Raw genomic sequence first — 16,118 nt, forward strand, 5'->3', positions numbered from 1 at the left:
AAATGTCTATTCGGTGCATTGATGTTTTTTAACTTGGGGTGTGTGTGTGTGTGTGTGTGTGTGTGTGTGTGTGTGTATCTGGGGGGTGTCTGTGTGTGTGGTGTGTGGGTGTGTCATATGGAGGTCAGAGGACAGCTTTTGAGAGTTGGTTCTCAGAAGACAGCTTTTGAGAGTCATTTCTCCCCTCCCACGATATAGGTCTAGGGACAAACTCAGGCCGTCAGTTTTGGCACCAAGCACCATTATCTGCTGAACCATCTCACTCGCCTTGATATTTAAGAACCAATTCTATCAGCTTTTAATTTCACTTTCTAGCTCTGGTAGCATCAGAGGGAAGCCGTGGGTTTCTTTCTAACTCAGTCTTGGCCCAGGCCCAGTAGTGGCAAATGTTACCAACAGGCTCACTGCCTCCCCAGTCTTTGAAACCCATCACCCCCACTCTGACACGGAGTCAGATCTAAGAGTGGGGTACAGGGAGAATCCTGCATCCTTGTTCCTCCTCTGAGCCTGCCTCGCCATGGCCCGCCCCTTCTGAGCCTGTAGAATCTGAGTTCTTCCTCTGGCCCTGGCCCTGGCCTCCCACATGGCATCAGTAGCCGCCAGGCCTTCGTCTCCGATCACCCTTGCCTCACCATAAGAGAGTGGATGTGGTATAAACAGTGTCTTATTTCAGCCCAGCTGCCTCTAGGCCGGCTAGCCAAGTGGTTCTGAGCAGCAAGAGGGGAGGAGGTCTTCCTCTGCATCATCCCCGTGGCTCAGTGGTTCTTAGTGCATCTTGTGGGCCTGGGGTCTTACCACAGAGCCTCTCCACCCCAGCCCAGCAGACTCGTGCCATGGGTCATCACATCTATCCTTCCATCCCCTTCCCTGGCCGTAGCCAACTGTGCAACTCTGCCTTGAAAGGAGGTCCATCCAGGAGGTGACCTTGCATTATGGCACGCTCCGCTCAGTGAAGCATTTTCCAGGATCATCTTTGTCGTGGTGATAAACATGTTACATGCCTTCACAGTTATCTGGTGTTGCACTGCACAGATGGACCACGTGTTTGTCCACTCGCCCACTGGTGGTCCCGTAGGCAGGGCCCACTTCTGGTTCTTAGATTGTTGAGCGACCTGCACAGCCTGTCTGTTGGGGCTCTTGTCTAGTTTTCTGGGGGATCTTCCTCTAGATGAGCCACTGTCCAGGCGGTCACTGGGTATTCCGCCTCGTGAGGGGCTGTATCCCACGACTTCTTAGGACCTGAGGACTGCACAGCCCAGCAGCAGCTCCAGGGATTTACAGTGTCGGGACTGTTCGTCTGAGGTGGGAGCTCAGGTCTAGAGATGTAACTGTGGAACTCAGGATGCTGGTCCCTGGTGCAGGTCTGGTGCTGTGAAGGAGGAGACAGATGTGGACAGCAAGGAGAATCGGAACTGGGCCCTGCTGTGAGCCCCCGTGATAGCGCTGGAGAGGCCCCTAATCCCAGCCCTCCTCCCCTCGCCCACCCAGTCCTCCCCTCGCCGACCCACTCCTGTCAGCGCCATCAGGGCGGCCATGGTGGTAACTGCTGCGTCCACATTCCTGGACCTGAGGCCACCTCTGCCATTCTCTTAAGATTTGCACAAAGCCAGCTGGCATGGGTCTCCTTCAGGGATTAAAGGCTATGTGGCCAGAGGGAAGCCAGGCTTGTCCCTGGTGTCCTCCCCTCTCCCCCCTTTTTTTGACCCTTGTGGGCTTGGGTTTTGAGAGACAGGAGACACCCAAACTCCTGTAACTTGAGACTCTGGGACGCCAGAGCTGAGGAGATCCAGGCTCTGGAATGGCTTATTTATGCGGTAAGGTCCCTGTGAGTAGCCTGGTAGACTGGCAGGAGCCAGCCCACTACACCTGCCTCCTCCCTGAACTAACACTGTTCCTATGGCACAGCCTGTTCTAAGGTCCCCCAGGACCATCCTCCATCCTGAGTGCCATGGGGCAGAGGGCATCATGACAGGCTCAAATCGTCATAACACTGGCTGTCCTCACAGACTGGGGGAGGGAAGGTTCCACCTGAATCCAAGGTTTCTGCTTCAGACAAGTCCAGGGGGGTGGTCTTGATGAATGTTAGTGGGTAGAGATACAAATGAGACCCTCAGCTGGACAGTGGTGGCGCACGCCTTTAATCCCAGCACTTGGGAAGCAAAAGCAGGCGGATCTCTGTGAGTTTGAGGCCAGCCGGGTCTATAAGAGCTAGTTCCAGGACGGCTAGGGCTGTTACACAGAAAAACCCTGTCTCAGAGAGAGAGAGAGAGAGAGAGAGAGACAGACAGACAGACAGACAGACCCTCTTCTGGGGACAGAGATACATCTGCCTACCCCAGTGGCTGGCTGATCTGAGAACTACCGTCTGCATGGCAAACCATCCCTGATAGTGACCTTGCGCTACCAGAGCCTTTAAGCCTCACAGCAGCGGCCACCCACCCTAGAGTTTGGTGTTCAGGGTCCTCCCTGGACCTTAGCCGTGGGCTCGTCTCCCATCCCCCTCCACTGCTCTGGAGAGAGAGACAGTCAGAAGGGAGTCACCTGCCAGCCATCTATCTCTAGGGGTACAGGGATGACCTGTGGGGCCAGTCCTCCTGCCCCCCTCTGGGATGTAAGGATAGGAGCATATGCTCCACTGAGCACACAGAGTCCCTCACGGGCCATCCGGCACACCCTCCGCCGCCAAGTCTCCACCAGAAGGTTTAGATGGTAGGCATGAAGACCATGGGAAAGTTGTTGGACACAGTCCCAGGCAGGGCTGTGACTGGTCAGTAGATTGGTTCTGAGAGAAATGAGTCTATACAGCAAAGTCTTGACTCCCTTTGGAAACTTGGCTCGGCTACTTACCACAAGGGTCTATCCACAGACCCTCCGTGTCTGGTGCTCCGTCAGACATGGTTCAACAGCATGTCGGATCTTTCCAACGGCTGCAAATCCCTGACCCACCATGAACCGGACAGAGTTGAAGCAGCCATCTGGGCATTGCTACCCCCTGCCATCAAACCTACTGTGTTCCGGGTTACTGGCAGGTGCCATGGCAAGTCCACCCTGAGGAGTGAGTCAGAGTGTGGCTAAAACAAGCTTTCTTGACATCAGCGAGACCTGACCAGTGAGAGCTGACAGGAAGTTGATGGCCTCCACTCCTTCCCCCTGTCAGGCAAATTAAATGGGCCCGGACCAGTCCGCGGGTAAGGGTACTTCCCACTAAGCTGACAGCCTGGGTTAGACTTCCAGGATGAAATGGGAACGCTGTCTCCTGAAAGTCGTCCTCTGGCTCGTGCATGCCCACTCACTCACACACAGTTAAATAAATGTAATATTTTAAAGTTTAAATAATAGGTCCAAGGCTTCTAGGAGAGAGACTCCAGAGAGGGAAGCAAGTAGGAGGACAGTCTGTCACAAAACCCTCTGGTTTCCCAGGCAACCTGCCAAAGAAAAAGGAAAGGACCGAGTCCTTGGTTGTGGCATGTGCCTGTGGCCAGGAGAGAAAAGAAAGGAAGATCTAGGGGGATAGGATAAAGGGCCACCCATTGAAGGCCCAGGCACGGGGCTCCAGGGACAAACAGGCAGTTGTGGGAACCATGGCCAGGTGGGGGCATCAGAAATGGGGTCACAGCTGCTGTGGGCCTCCCTGCCCTTAAGACTGAATAGGACCAGCTCCCCTCACTGCCCAGCCTTCCTGGCCTTTGGGGGCATTTCTTTGCTTGGACACTAAAAGTCAGCATGGCCTGTGCATCCACGTACTCTCTGCTGATCTCCCTGCCCACAGCAGTGCTGGGAACTGACTCCCGTTGTGCCTCACTAGAGGTAGAGAGTCGCCCTTTGAACACAAGGACAAACCTCACAGGCTACGCAGTCCCGGGTCTTCTCTTGTCCTAGCAGGCTGGGACCCTCGCTTGCTCTTAGTCTCTTATTCAGCCATGAATCCAGCCGCTCTCCACACCTCCATCCATTTTTCTTGCTTACTCTCTGACTCACCCACCCATGCATGCTGTGCACCATTGTTGGGTGAGGTTTGTTTCTAAGAATACAGAGAAGCAGCTATAACCAATACACTGGTCCCACCCCAGAGCCAGCATCAGATAGACTAGAGGAGTGTTAGACATCAGCTCCCGTGCCAGCCACATGTGAGGTCAAGTGCAGACGCATGCAGTCTCTTCAAGGCCTGCAGCCCTAGCTCAGGCAGGGCAGTGAAGCTCATAGGACAGATACATACATTGTTCTGGGACCAACTGTCACCCACCTTCCCCTGGAAGAGCCGAATGAATGCTCAGAAATACCCTACCTGTGTTGCCCCTGTGTGATCCAAGGACCCGGCTTGATAAAGAAGAACAGCTATATATTTTAGTTGTTTGGTTTTTGTTTTTCAAGATCAGGTTTCTCTATGTAGCCCTGGCTGACCTGGAACTCACTCTGTAGACCAGGCTGGCCTCGAACTCACAGAGATCCGCCTGCCTCTGCCTCCCGAGTGCTGGGATTAAAGGTGTGCACCACCACCTGGCTAAACAGCTGTATTATAAATAGCCAATCCTGCCGGGTGGTGGTATTTATAATTTATAATACAGCTGTTCAGCCAAGTGGTGGTGCACACCTTTAATCCCAGCACTTGGGAGGCAGAGGCAGACGGATCTCTGTGAGTTTGAGGCCAGCCTAATCTACAAGAGCTAGTTCCAGGACAGGCACCAAAGTTACACAGAGAAACCCTGTCTCAAAAAAAAAACCCAAAAAACAAAAAAACAAAAACAAAAAAAAAGAAAAGAAAAGAATAAGGAGAGGGAGGGAGAGAGAGAGAGCAAGCAAGCTCCCAGCCACTGGCAGTAACATTGTTCCCCTGGCACATGTCTCCAGGGCCTGTACATCCATCACTTTTTAACTGAAGTAGACTTTTCCTGGCATTGGATATTTTCTCCTAGATTCTATACTTTGACGGGGGCGGGGCTGGCATCGAAATGCCAGGCGTGTTGAAAAGCTGAGCTTCCCGTTTTATTCCGTGATTTACGTGCATACAAAGACGAGAAGAGGGCAGAGGGTGTTGACACCCATCTGGCCATCTCACTGTCTGACACGACGCCCTTGTCGATATTCTCAGCTGGAAAAGAAGCAGGCCCTGCCTCCCTTCCAGCCCCAGATCACAGATGACTATGGCCTGGACAACTTTGATACGCAGTTCACCAGCGAGCCTGTGCAGCTGACTCCAGATGACGAGTAAGTCCCGGGCAGGACCCTGCAAGGCTCCAGACCTGGGTCCCTGTTTCTGCTGCGTGGGTCGGTGGGAAGGATGGTACCTGAGGGAGGGGACACGGGAGCCACCCTTCACCTCCTCCCTGTGCTCCTAGGGACGTCATAAAGAGGATTGACCAGTCTGAGTTTGAAGGCTTTGAGTACATCAACCCGCTTCTGCTGTCTGCTGAGGAGTCCGTGTGAGGCCATGAGCGTCTCCCTTGTGGACACGCCTGTGAATGACCATGTCACTTTACCCTTAACCACAGCATATGCATGCCAGGCTGGGCACGAGGCTCCGAGCAGCCAAGGAGGGATGCTGGCCACCGAGACCTCAGAGGGGCACCCAGCAGGCACTTCTGGACAGAGCAGTCTCTTGTGTCCAGGCCCCAGAGGCTGGCTTTGTGCTGGAGGAATAGCTTCCTGTGCCCGTGGCAGCCCTACCAGAGGGCAAGACAGTCACGCCGTTTCGAAGGTGCGCATTTTCCACAGAAACAGAACTCGATGCACTGACCCGCTCCAGGAAAGTTAGCGTGTAATGCCCTGAGGAATAAAATGTACCGATGATGTCGAAGCTTCCTCTGCTGCCTTTTTTCTGAGTGGCACCCGCCTGACGTCCCCAGCGCAGCCCCCACGTGAGGAGGAGCTGCTTGTTCCGAGCAGGCAGAACGTAGGCAGGGGACGGGCACCCAAGTGCCTGCAGGAATGCACTGCAACGAGAATTGTTACAGATTCGGAACGTTTTTCTAAATCCCGGTAAGTTCTGTTGTTAATATTTAACATGTATTTTCATACCCAGCACAGCTAGCCATGGTAGTCCAAGGCTGCAGTGACATCCTGGCCAGGTTGGTGGTGCTGTTCCCACCGGCCCTGTGGACTCTGATGGGGGAAACTGGATTATAGCGATTCTAAAACATTGCTTACCAAAGCACCAGTAAAACCAAATAAATAGGTAAATAAATAAAAAGGGAAAGAATAATTGAAAACTAAATCCGCAAAAAAAAAATATATTTCTGAAAACACTAGCCAGTGCCTCCAAGATGTCTTGTGTTATACATTAGATTTTTTGGAAAATATTTTTATCACTAATACTCCAGATTAGAAAAATTTAAAGACATGTGTGACGGACCCTAGCCTTAACGTGACAGAATACCCATAATCCTGTACTCTTACTGAGGAAGCATGCCCGCTTCTATAACTGTTGTGCTCGGCCATCCTCCTCCTCAGATTAGAGGCAGTCAGGAGGCTAGCCCAAGGCTTTCTGGAAAGAGGTTAGCTAAGTCCTCAGGTCAGGTGTGTCAGGAGCCATCATTTAAGCACCTTGGTAGTGGGCAGGAGACAGAGACGCCACACTACAGTGACGGAGCACCCCAGGTCTCCCCGAGCCAGGCTGACCCAGGTAGCAAACAGGCTACATACCCCCAACCCTGCCAGAGCGAGACCTGGCATCTCCACGTGAGGCAGGGTCGAGTCCAGTCATGGCTGCTTCATGCAGTCCTTGGGGGCTGGCGGCCCCGTTGAAAATCGAAGTCAGAGAAAATGAAAACTCAGAGGCGCTGTCCGCCATGCTGCCCCGTGGCCGCCCACAGCCCTCGCCCCAATGCACTCAGGTTTCTCAGGCCATCGCCATGTCTGGCGCTGAACACATCAGAGCCACACCCAGGTGCTGGGACAGAGCAGACGGCCTAGGCTTCTGGGTAGCTCTGTAACACCCATTGAACGTGGACACATTTCAACCAGCACTCCTAGTGTCCATCAGTAAGACTAACTCCCAGCAACCGGTCAGAAAAAAAAAAATGCAAACACAGCCTAAGAGCCAATGTTTGGGCCTCCCAGTGGTGCCCAGCCCAGCCTGGGGATGTCCAGGTGGCTGGAGCCCCAATCTGAGGGCTGTGCAGTCACACCTGCCTATGAGCCACACTGCTATGATGAAGAGCCCACAAGTGGTCCAAGAGCAAACCGGCTCCTGCTAGCTCCTTTCCTCCCAGTGTGCTGCCTAGGGATAGCAACAACTCCTTTTACCCAAACAGCACAGGGGCCCTTGGTTTGTTAGAAATGGGGGTGTATACTTGGATACTGCCCTATTGCCAAATGACTTACTGGTTACTGGTTCGGCTGCTCATGTACAAATGTGTGAATAACATTGTGCCCACCAGAAGGGGAGATTTTTATATATAGTAATTTGTTTTATAAACTAAAGAAAGTGAAGGATGTATTGAAATGTGACTGGGGGGTGGGGTGGGAAATACCCTAACGTTTGCAAACGGCTCCGGGCAAGAGAGCGCGTGTCTTTTAACAATGGTTTGCAAACACACTGGAGACTCTCAAAGATTGTAAATCAGTAACCGTAACCATGTGGTTTTGTACAATTGATGGGTGGAGCCCATCGCCGGCAGGAGTTCCTCCTGTGGATGCTGTTCTCGCCCTCCATGGCCAAGGTCGTTCGTATTCTTGCACATCTATTAAAGACTTTGATGAAAACGCCCTTACTGTTATTGTGTTCCACGTAGGTGTCTGGGGAGGGTGAAGGGTTTTACTCTGTTCCCTAGAAGAACCTTCCTAGAAGACATCTAGGCTCACAACACAAAACAGAAGAACAAGTGAGTGTCCGAGATACTCAGTGCCACTGTCGCCATCCCCGTGAAGTGAGTCTGTCCTCACAACTGAAGACTCCCATTTCTCATTCTCTTTCCTCCTGAGGTCCCCCCGAGTCTGACTATAGCCTCAGTCTCCACTGCCGCACGTCCAGTGCTGTCTCGTGTAGTTTTACTTTCTCGGGTTACAGCTTTGGGACTGCAGTTAGAACAAGGCCAGCCTGACTAGATTAGGAGTTTCTAGAAACCGGGAACACACTTTTGGGGTATCTGGAAGGGTGTTTTCAAAGACGGGTGTAAGCCTCACAGGACCAGGTGAGACGTGTTCTCCTAAATAGATGCCGTCCAGCCACTCACATCAGAGCTCCAGGTTTTGTATTTCTCCTAGGAGACGTGAACTCCCTTGCCTCCCCTGCCAAGTGCTGAGACTCCACGTGGCCACCACATCCAACTCATGGAAACCACCGTTCTTCAAAGGAAAATACGGATTTTCTGGTTAACTCGAGCTTTCAAGCCACACCTACCGCTAACCTCAGGCTAGTTTCCGTAGACAAGAAGGTCAGACACGAACAAATTTAGTAGTGGACATTGTAATCCCAGGACTTGGAAGGTAGTGACAGGAAAATCAAGTTGTCCTCAGCCACACAGTGAGTTCAAAACACAAAGGGGGAAGGAAGGGTACCAGGCTGGTATTGGAGCTCCTATCTAGAATCTGGACTTTAGCAAAAAAAAAAAAAAAAAAAAACTAAATTTGCTTTTGTATGTCAGCCACATTTCACGTGTGGGTGGCAAGATGTGGCCCATAGCGCTCCCTTAAATTCCATTCTTCAGGAACCGATTTGATGTGAAGTGAAGTGCTCTGAGCCCCGCCCCTTAGTGGTAGGTAGGGTTGCAGAAACCCCACATGCTGTGGAAGTCAGATCTAGCTGCCCACGACACATAACTTGCCGCCCAGTGTCCTACTAGAACCAGGGGTTGTTGGTTCAGGCTGAGCAAATGCCGTGCCATAGGTAGACACCATGCTTCCAACATGGTTGGTCCTGGAAACCAAGGAGCCAACCGAGTTCTGGTGGTGGTCCATGTCCACTGGGGTTCCTGTCTGCTAGGCTGCTTGGCCCTCATGACCTGTCACCTCCCTAGGACTCCATCTCCACAGCACTGTCCCTAGGTGAGAGCGAAGCTTTCAGCCTGCAGCACTGTTTCTGAATGGAGAGCTGAGTGCATTTGAGGAAGTAAAAGCGTGACTGGGGCTACTGACAGGCTTCAATGGTTAGGACACACTGCTCTCGCAAAGGACCCAAGTTTGGTTCCCAGCAGTTCAAAGCTGCCCATAACTACAGCTCTAGGGAATCCAATACCCTCCTCTGGCCTCTGGGCAACCATATTCACATGCACACAGACACACGAATACACATCATTAGCTTTTATTATTATTATTATTATTAATGTCTGTGGAATGTAATCCAGTATGTCACTCTTAGTCAGGAGAAGGGCACTACCTGTGTATAAATGCTGACTTGGGTAGAGATACCCAATTCTGCCTCGTGACAGAGCCTGGCTTCCCTGCCTGGGTGGGGTTCTTCTTGCTATGACAAAATACTTGATCAAAGCAACTTAAGATTTACTCGGGGGTGCTGGAGAGATGGCTCAGTGGTTAAGAGCACTGGCTGCTCTTCCAGAGGTCCTGAGTTCAATTCCCAGCAACCACATGGTGGCTCACAGCCATCTGTAATGAGATCTGGTGCCCTCTTCTGGCCTGCAGGCATACATGGAGGCAAAATGTAGTATACATAATTAATAAATAAATAATTTTTTAAGAAAAGATTTATTCTGGCTCACGGCTGAAGTGCAGTCCATCACGGCAGGGAAGGCACAGCAGCAAATGCTGCTGTAGCTCTGGTGGCCAGGTCAGAAGAGCATCCGTCCCCAGTCAGGAAGCAGCTCAATTTCTCCTTTTTCCCTTTTCATTCAGTGAGACCCCAGGCCACAGGACAGCACCACCCACATCCAAGGTGGGTCTTCCATTCTCAGTTAATCCCTGGAGACAGCTCCACAGACACAGCCTGAGGTCTGTCGGATAGGTGATTCCAAACCCAGTTAAGTCGGCAATGAGAGGAACTGTGGTAGGGACCTGCTGCTGTCTGCACCATAGCGATCAGCATTATTCTCGGTGCCCACGTGCTCAGATGTCCACTCGGACACGTCCCAGCAGTCACATCACCACACCACGTCTTCTGTGCTTTCAGCCAGGCACTGAGCAAGGTGGCTATCCACATCCAGCTGGGCTAGCCTGTAAGAGGGAGGAAACAGTTGCAAGGCCTCCCAGAACTCGCTCTGTAGACCAGGCTGGCCTTGGACTCACAGAAATCCATCTGAGTGCTGGTATTAAAGGTGTGCGCCAACACCGCCTGACAACTCCACCTATTTCTGAACCACTGAGGAGAGTCCTGGACTCTTCCATGGCTAGTCAGTTGGAGGAAACAGTCAGTAGGGTTGAGTTAGGCCTTCCTTGTTGCCTGAAAACCCTTCTTTACATAAGAGATTCTTGGTCCTACAGACTCCTACCCTAACCAATGTCTGAGAAGCTCCCACCTCATCTGTTGGATCACTCGTCCTGGCCATGCCAAAAGCTAGACCCAAAGACTCTCTGGAGCTAGCAAGATGGCGACCAATGACCTGAGTTCAATCCCGGAACCCACACAATAAAAGAAAAGAATTCTCGCAGCAGCCAGCTCAGCTTGAATGTCTGAGGCTGGTGAGCTTGCCCACAGAAGTCCTGAGTATCCTCTGGATATTCTGCTGGCCAACCTGATGCCCATTACCTGCCGTCACGGCACCCCAGGCCTTGGCCTGCTCACCTCATCCTAGTCCGCCCGGATCCATGCTAGAATGGAAACAGACCTCCCCTAAGATGAACAACAGAGAATGGACGGACAGCAAGGTCCCTCGCCTGAGTCCCAGTTCCCGTGACATCCAGTGGCCCCCTAACTTGGCAGTCCCCGACAAATGATCTCTGAAGTCCCTGAGAGCCCCTCGGCCAATCTAACCAAGGTATTAGCACTTCCTCCCTCTGGCTTTCTCCAAGGAACGTCAAGGTTTCGTGTGCATCTCAGCCATCTGTCGGGAGTTCCCAGGCAGCATCCCTCAAGTGGGTTCTCAGGGATTCCTCCAGAGCTGTTTTCACAGCAGGGCTTCTGCTAACTCCCAGCCACAGCTGAATCCTGGCTATGGCTAACCAGATCGATTCAGGGACATCAGGCCCAGAATCGGAATATGAACAAACTATTAGAGTCACAGCTGTGAGCCAGGCGTGGTACACACCTATCTTCCCAGCTACTCTGAAGGCTGAGCAAGAAGACTACCTGGCCTCCCTGAAGGGCATCCCAGGCTCATTTGAGGGTGGGCAGCAATGGCTGCACAGACTGCCCTCAGGGGACAACAGGACAGCTCAGTCTGGGTCTAGGTGCTGACCCACCCAACGCCAGTCGGCCTCCTGGCCTGGGTCTTGCCCACTGTGACAACATCCTGCACAGGGGCAGAAATGAAAGGGGGCTCCTTCAAGAGCATGGGACATGAGTTCCCCCCAGGCAGCCCGACGATGTGGCTGCCATCTCCAGGAGCGAGGCTGGCCCAATACATCCTAGCTGCTGTATAGTTTGATGTAACAGCTTGTTATAGTCACTGCAGACTTGAGCCTGCCTTGTTGATACCCACTTTGGACAGCCACTTGAGAGGCGCCCAGTGGGCAGAGCTTCCCCCTTCAGTAGTCCTGCCTTCAGGAGTCTTAGCCTACAAATGCAAAGACGGCACAGGCAAAAAAGCCCTCCTGGAACGAGAGGGGCTGGGAACCCTGGCAAGATCACACGGGTTCTGCGAGAATGGATTTCCCAAAAGGGCTCCCAACCCCAGCTTCTGCCTCTGGTTCTCTTGATGGGTAAGAAGCATGGAGATGCCGACTTTGCAAACCGTTCACTGTCACATAAACAGGACCCACTCAGGGATAACCACAACCTGACTCGAGCCAGCCCACACCCAACATCCCTTTGTCTGAGCTATGTGGCCGGGATTGGGGCCCCTCCCAAATTCATAAAGACTTGATTCTGATAAAAAGCCACAGTTTGGAGGCTGGGGAAACAGCTCCATTGATAAGGTAAGTACCTGCTATGCAAACATCATCCACATAAAAGGGCAAGCACTGGCAGAATGCCATACAACCCAAGTACTGGGGGTGGCAGCAGACAGGGATGGATCCCTGGAACTCATCCGGCCAGCCTAGCCAAAACAATGAGTCTAGGTTCAGTGAGAGACTGCCTCAAAGAATAAGGTGGGGCTGGACAGTGGCAGCGCATACCTCTAATCCCAGCACTAGCAAGGCAGAGGCAGGTGAATCTCTCTCTGTGAGTTCGAGGCCAGTCTGGTCTACACAGCTAGTTCCAGGACAACTGGGGCTATTACACAGAAAAACCCTGTCTCAAGAAACCAAAAATAGATAGATAGATAGATGATAGATAGATAGATAGATAGAAAGAAAGAAAGAAAGAAAGAAAGAAAGAAAGAATAAAATTCAAAAGGGGACTGGAGAGATGGCTCAGCGGTTAAGAGCACTGGCTGTTCTTCCAGAGGTCCTGAGTTCAATTTCCAGCAGCCACACAGTGGCTCACAACATCCAGAATGAGGTCTGGTGCCCTCTTCTGGTCTGTAGGCATACCTGCAGGCAGAGCACTATACATAATAAATTTTTTTTTAAAATTAAAAATAAAAAAATAAGGTGAAAAGTGGTCAGGAAAAACACTTGACGTGGCCTCCATCTACATGGGCACATCTGCACACAAACCTACATGGACATATACATACATCACACAAACAGTAATAAGAACATTTTGGTTTGCTTTGTTTTTTTGAGAGAGGGCCTCTCTACGTACCACTGGCTGTTCTGGAGCTCACAGACGTCTGCCTCCTGAGTGCTGGGATTAAAGGCGTGGGCAACACTCACGGCTCAGGACAAATCATTTTAAAGAATATTTGGCGGACCTGTTGGGCTCTGAACCAGGGTTCCACCTGCCTTATCTTCTGATAACCAAGCTAACTTTGTGATTCACTTCTGGTTTTGTCAACTTAGCAGCGAACTTGGGAGAATCCATTTCCTTTCCAGTCACACAGGGAATACAGGTACACCCAGCTAAATACCATCTAAAACACACTGCCTTGTGAGCCGGCAACAGTGGGCTCAAGTTCTGCAAGTTTCTGGGTAACTTTAAGTAACCAAAGCTAACCAAATGTGGTGGTACATTTTTGAAATCCCAGAATTTGGGAGGCAGAAGAAAGAGCATCACCGAGAGTCAAAAAAAAAAAAAAAAAAAAGGGGGCTAGCAAGATGGCTCAGCAAGAAAAGGCACCTGTTGCCAACCCTGAGTACGTAAATTCAATTCCGAGGGTCACACGGTGAAAGGTGAGAACAGACTTCAGCAAATTTTCCTCTGACCTCCACATGCATGTGTATCATGACACATACATGTAACTATTTTTAACTTAAATATTAGTTAAATAAACCTGGCAGTGGTGGCCCACACCTTTAATCCCAGCACTCTGGAGGCAGAGGCAGGCAGATCTCAGTGAGTTTGTGGCCAGCCTGGTCTACAGCTGTGAGCTCCAGGACAGCTGGGGCTACACAAAGAAATTCTATCTCAAAAAAAAAAAAAAAAAAAAAAAAACAAAGAACAACAAAAAATTAGTTAAATAAATAAAAAGAGCCACATCCAGGCACTCTCTCAGCCTCCCTAGCAGGAGGTTTTACCTCGGGCTAATCTTAAGCCTAATGTCTGGGGTGGAACACTCACTTCGGGTCAAACGCTTTCTGGCACAATGGGCAGTTCAGCAACACGGGTGGACTCTGCACGGACACACACTCTTCCGGGCTGGGAGTCTGACAGGAATCTGGTGTAGGATATCCTTTCAGGGATGGAGTGGGTGACCCCAGGGAGCCTCCAGTCCCGTGGAACAACTCGTAGGAGTTTCCAGAACCACCAAGGGCAGGCGGAAAAGGCGTCCAGGAAAAAGTCTTGGATCCCACAGAGAAGACCTCAGGAGGCACAGTGGGCTCTGGGTCAGACAGAGACTCCTGAAAAACAGAAGCCCATGAGGTCATAGCCGCCGACACCATGACCTCCCCCAGGGCCTGGGAACCCTCTCCTACGACATCCCTCAGTGCTTCTGGACACACCTGGCCGGGCAAAGCTGGCAGTGGTGGCAATGGCTCAACTTTCGGGGTCAAATCCACGTTCCCGCTCACAGTGCTACGCAGCAGGGCAGCCCATGGCTCTCTCTGACGCTCCTCCAAGAGAAACCAGGGCGGGCAGTTGGGGGCCCTGGGAAGCACAAGAAGTGTCAGCCAGGGAATCCCGAAAGGGAGGTCACGAGGGGCTCTACAGGGAGGGGTAGCAAGACTGGGGGAGAGGGGCGGAAGGAATCGACGGTGGAGTCATGGAGGGGGGCAGTCCCAAGTAAGGGATCCAGGGAGTGCAGTTCACGTTGGAGGCTAAGTGGGCTCTAGGGGCAATGGAGCCCGGGGCTGGCTCTCAGGGAGAGCCTCGAAAGGCGACGGGAAGAGGGGTGGAGGGGCTGTGTGTGCGTTGGGGGAGGGGGGTGGACCGCAGGGTAGGGCGGAAGAAGCGACCGCGCCCGGAGAAAGGCGGAGCGTTGCTGGGGGCAGGCCTCACAGTGGCGGGGTGCAAGTGTGCAAGGAACCCCGCACCTCGACGGGAAAGTCGCGGTACCCCCCTTGTCTTCCCGCGGCCCCACCGCCTGCCCGAACCCCCAGCGCCCCCACCCTCTCCCTTCCATCCCGCCTCACCCGCCCCCTGCGGGCGGCCTGCGGCGGCTCAGCCTCCCCCGGAGCCTCTGCTCCTCCTCCATCCTTCTCCCCAGAGCGTCCGGCGGAAGTGAGACGTGCAACCCGACCCGCCCTCCGACCCGGACCAGCTCCTGTGGCCTCCAGACCCCCCCCCCACACACACACTGCCCACTCTGCCGAGTGCCATCTCCCCTTTGTGGCACTTGAGAATTAAGGCGCCGGAATCCTAACCTATTGGGGGGCGCTACGCTGCCGCCTTGAGGGAGGGGCGGGACGGTAGAGCTGCCCCCCCCCAGCTTGCAGGCGTGCAAGGCTGGGCCCACCCGACCCTGTTGCAGGCCACTCTGGAGCCTGGTGTGCCCTGCTGTTAACAGCACGTGCAGATAGCTGTCAGGCTTGCCCTGCCCATGTCACCTCCCTGCGGTACTAGACAATGCTCTGCCTCAGTTTCCAGTTCTGCAGCCTTTCCAAGGATGGGCCCAAGGACAGGACTTCCAGATCCAACTTTACCACCATTTTTGTTTTTATTATGGAAGGACCTGGGTTTCTCCACCAAAGAGGCAACGGAGCCCCAAAGCTCAAGGGACCAAGCACAGAAACCCGGGCTTCCTATCCAGCCAATAAACCCGCCCTGCAATTCTGCAGTCCGTCACTTGGTGGCAGCAGACGCCCAGGGACTTTAGTGTATATATTGGCTTACACTAGTGGCTTTATTTCTCCACAGCCCCCAGGGGTCAGGGCTGTTCCAAAAGCCCCGTCCTGCAACCATCTGACTCCCTGACCCCTCCCTCTTCCTAGATCCTCTTCCCTCCCCCTTGCTCTCCCCTCATCGGAACCTTGCCTCCCATCCCTAGGCGAGGTCACCCCCACCGTGTGTGGTCCAGCCTAGAAACAGGGGATGGATTCTGGACTCTGCAGATTTGAAGAGGATGAGAAGTTTAATCTCCAAAGGATCCCAGATCACACACCAGGTTCTGTTCTGAGGTCTTTTTAGAGAGTGGCCATCTTGGGAACCTGCCTCTACTAGGCTGAAGAACCCAGAGTGATGGCCAAAGGTGCAGCAGATGGCTGCCCATGCAGGAAGGGCCAGGGTGGGGTGGTCTCGTGTTGAACCATCAGGGGTGACCTGGGACTGGGCCACCCAGGTGAGAAGGCGGTTGTGAGGAGTCCCAGGTCTAAGAAGCGCATGCTGATGGAACACTTCCAGTCGGCCTGGCCCTGGCTCCCACTGACCTGGCTCCTGAGCTTTTGATGAAAGTATCACTGTACTTTTGCAGGGAACCTTGAGGACTCTAGGAGGTCTGGCACCAACCTCCAAGCAGGAGGAAGGCCTGAGGAGGGTGCCCAGCCAAGTGCTGAAAGGGCCCTGTGTGGGCAAGAAGGCCCAGCTCGGGCACACCCTAAAACCAGAGCGCAGGGGCCTCTCTGAGATTTTCGGCATTCCAGCCTCTTCC

The 16,118-nt window shown here is 52.8% G+C and overlaps 2 protein-coding genes across 3 annotated transcripts in view; one reads left to right on the forward strand and one right to left on the reverse strand.

The window, feature by feature from the left end:
• Prkcz (protein kinase C zeta) overlaps positions 1-7,705 on the forward strand; it is a 101,686-nt gene extending 93,981 nt beyond the window's left edge. The window contains exons 16-17 of one of the 2 annotated variants that reach the window (XM_050153142.1): positions 5,090-5,205; positions 5,337-7,705. In XM_050153142.1, the coding sequence (XP_050009099.1) occupies positions 5,090-5,205; positions 5,337-5,424 (204 nt within the window). In that variant the 3' untranslated portion in view covers positions 5,425-7,705. Of the gene's footprint in view, positions 1-1,361; positions 4,410-5,089; positions 5,206-5,336 lie in introns of those variants that run through there. The other variant, XM_050153141.1, reaches the window with a different exon arrangement.
• A 1,517-nt stretch (positions 7,706-9,222) lies between these two features.
• Positions 9,223-14,776, reverse strand: Faap20 (FA core complex associated protein 20). Its single transcript, XM_050153405.1, has 4 exons — positions 14,665-14,776; positions 14,035-14,179; positions 13,652-13,932; positions 9,223-10,104 (listed from the first exon to the last, which is right to left on the reverse strand). Exons 1-4 carry the CDS (start codon positions 14,724-14,726, stop codon positions 10,032-10,034), a joined length of 561 nt encoding a protein of 186 aa, XP_050009362.1. The 5' UTR covers positions 14,727-14,776; the 3' UTR covers positions 9,223-10,031.
• Positions 14,777-16,118: the final 1,342 nt, after the last annotated feature.

Source organism: Alexandromys fortis, unplaced genomic scaffold (genome assembly GCF_014885135.2).
Source record: "Alexandromys fortis isolate MF-2015 unplaced genomic scaffold, M_Fortis_MF-2015_v1.1 scaffold_88, whole genome shotgun sequence".
In the NCBI taxonomy this organism is placed as follows: Eukaryota; Metazoa; Chordata; class Mammalia; order Rodentia; family Cricetidae; genus Alexandromys; species Alexandromys fortis.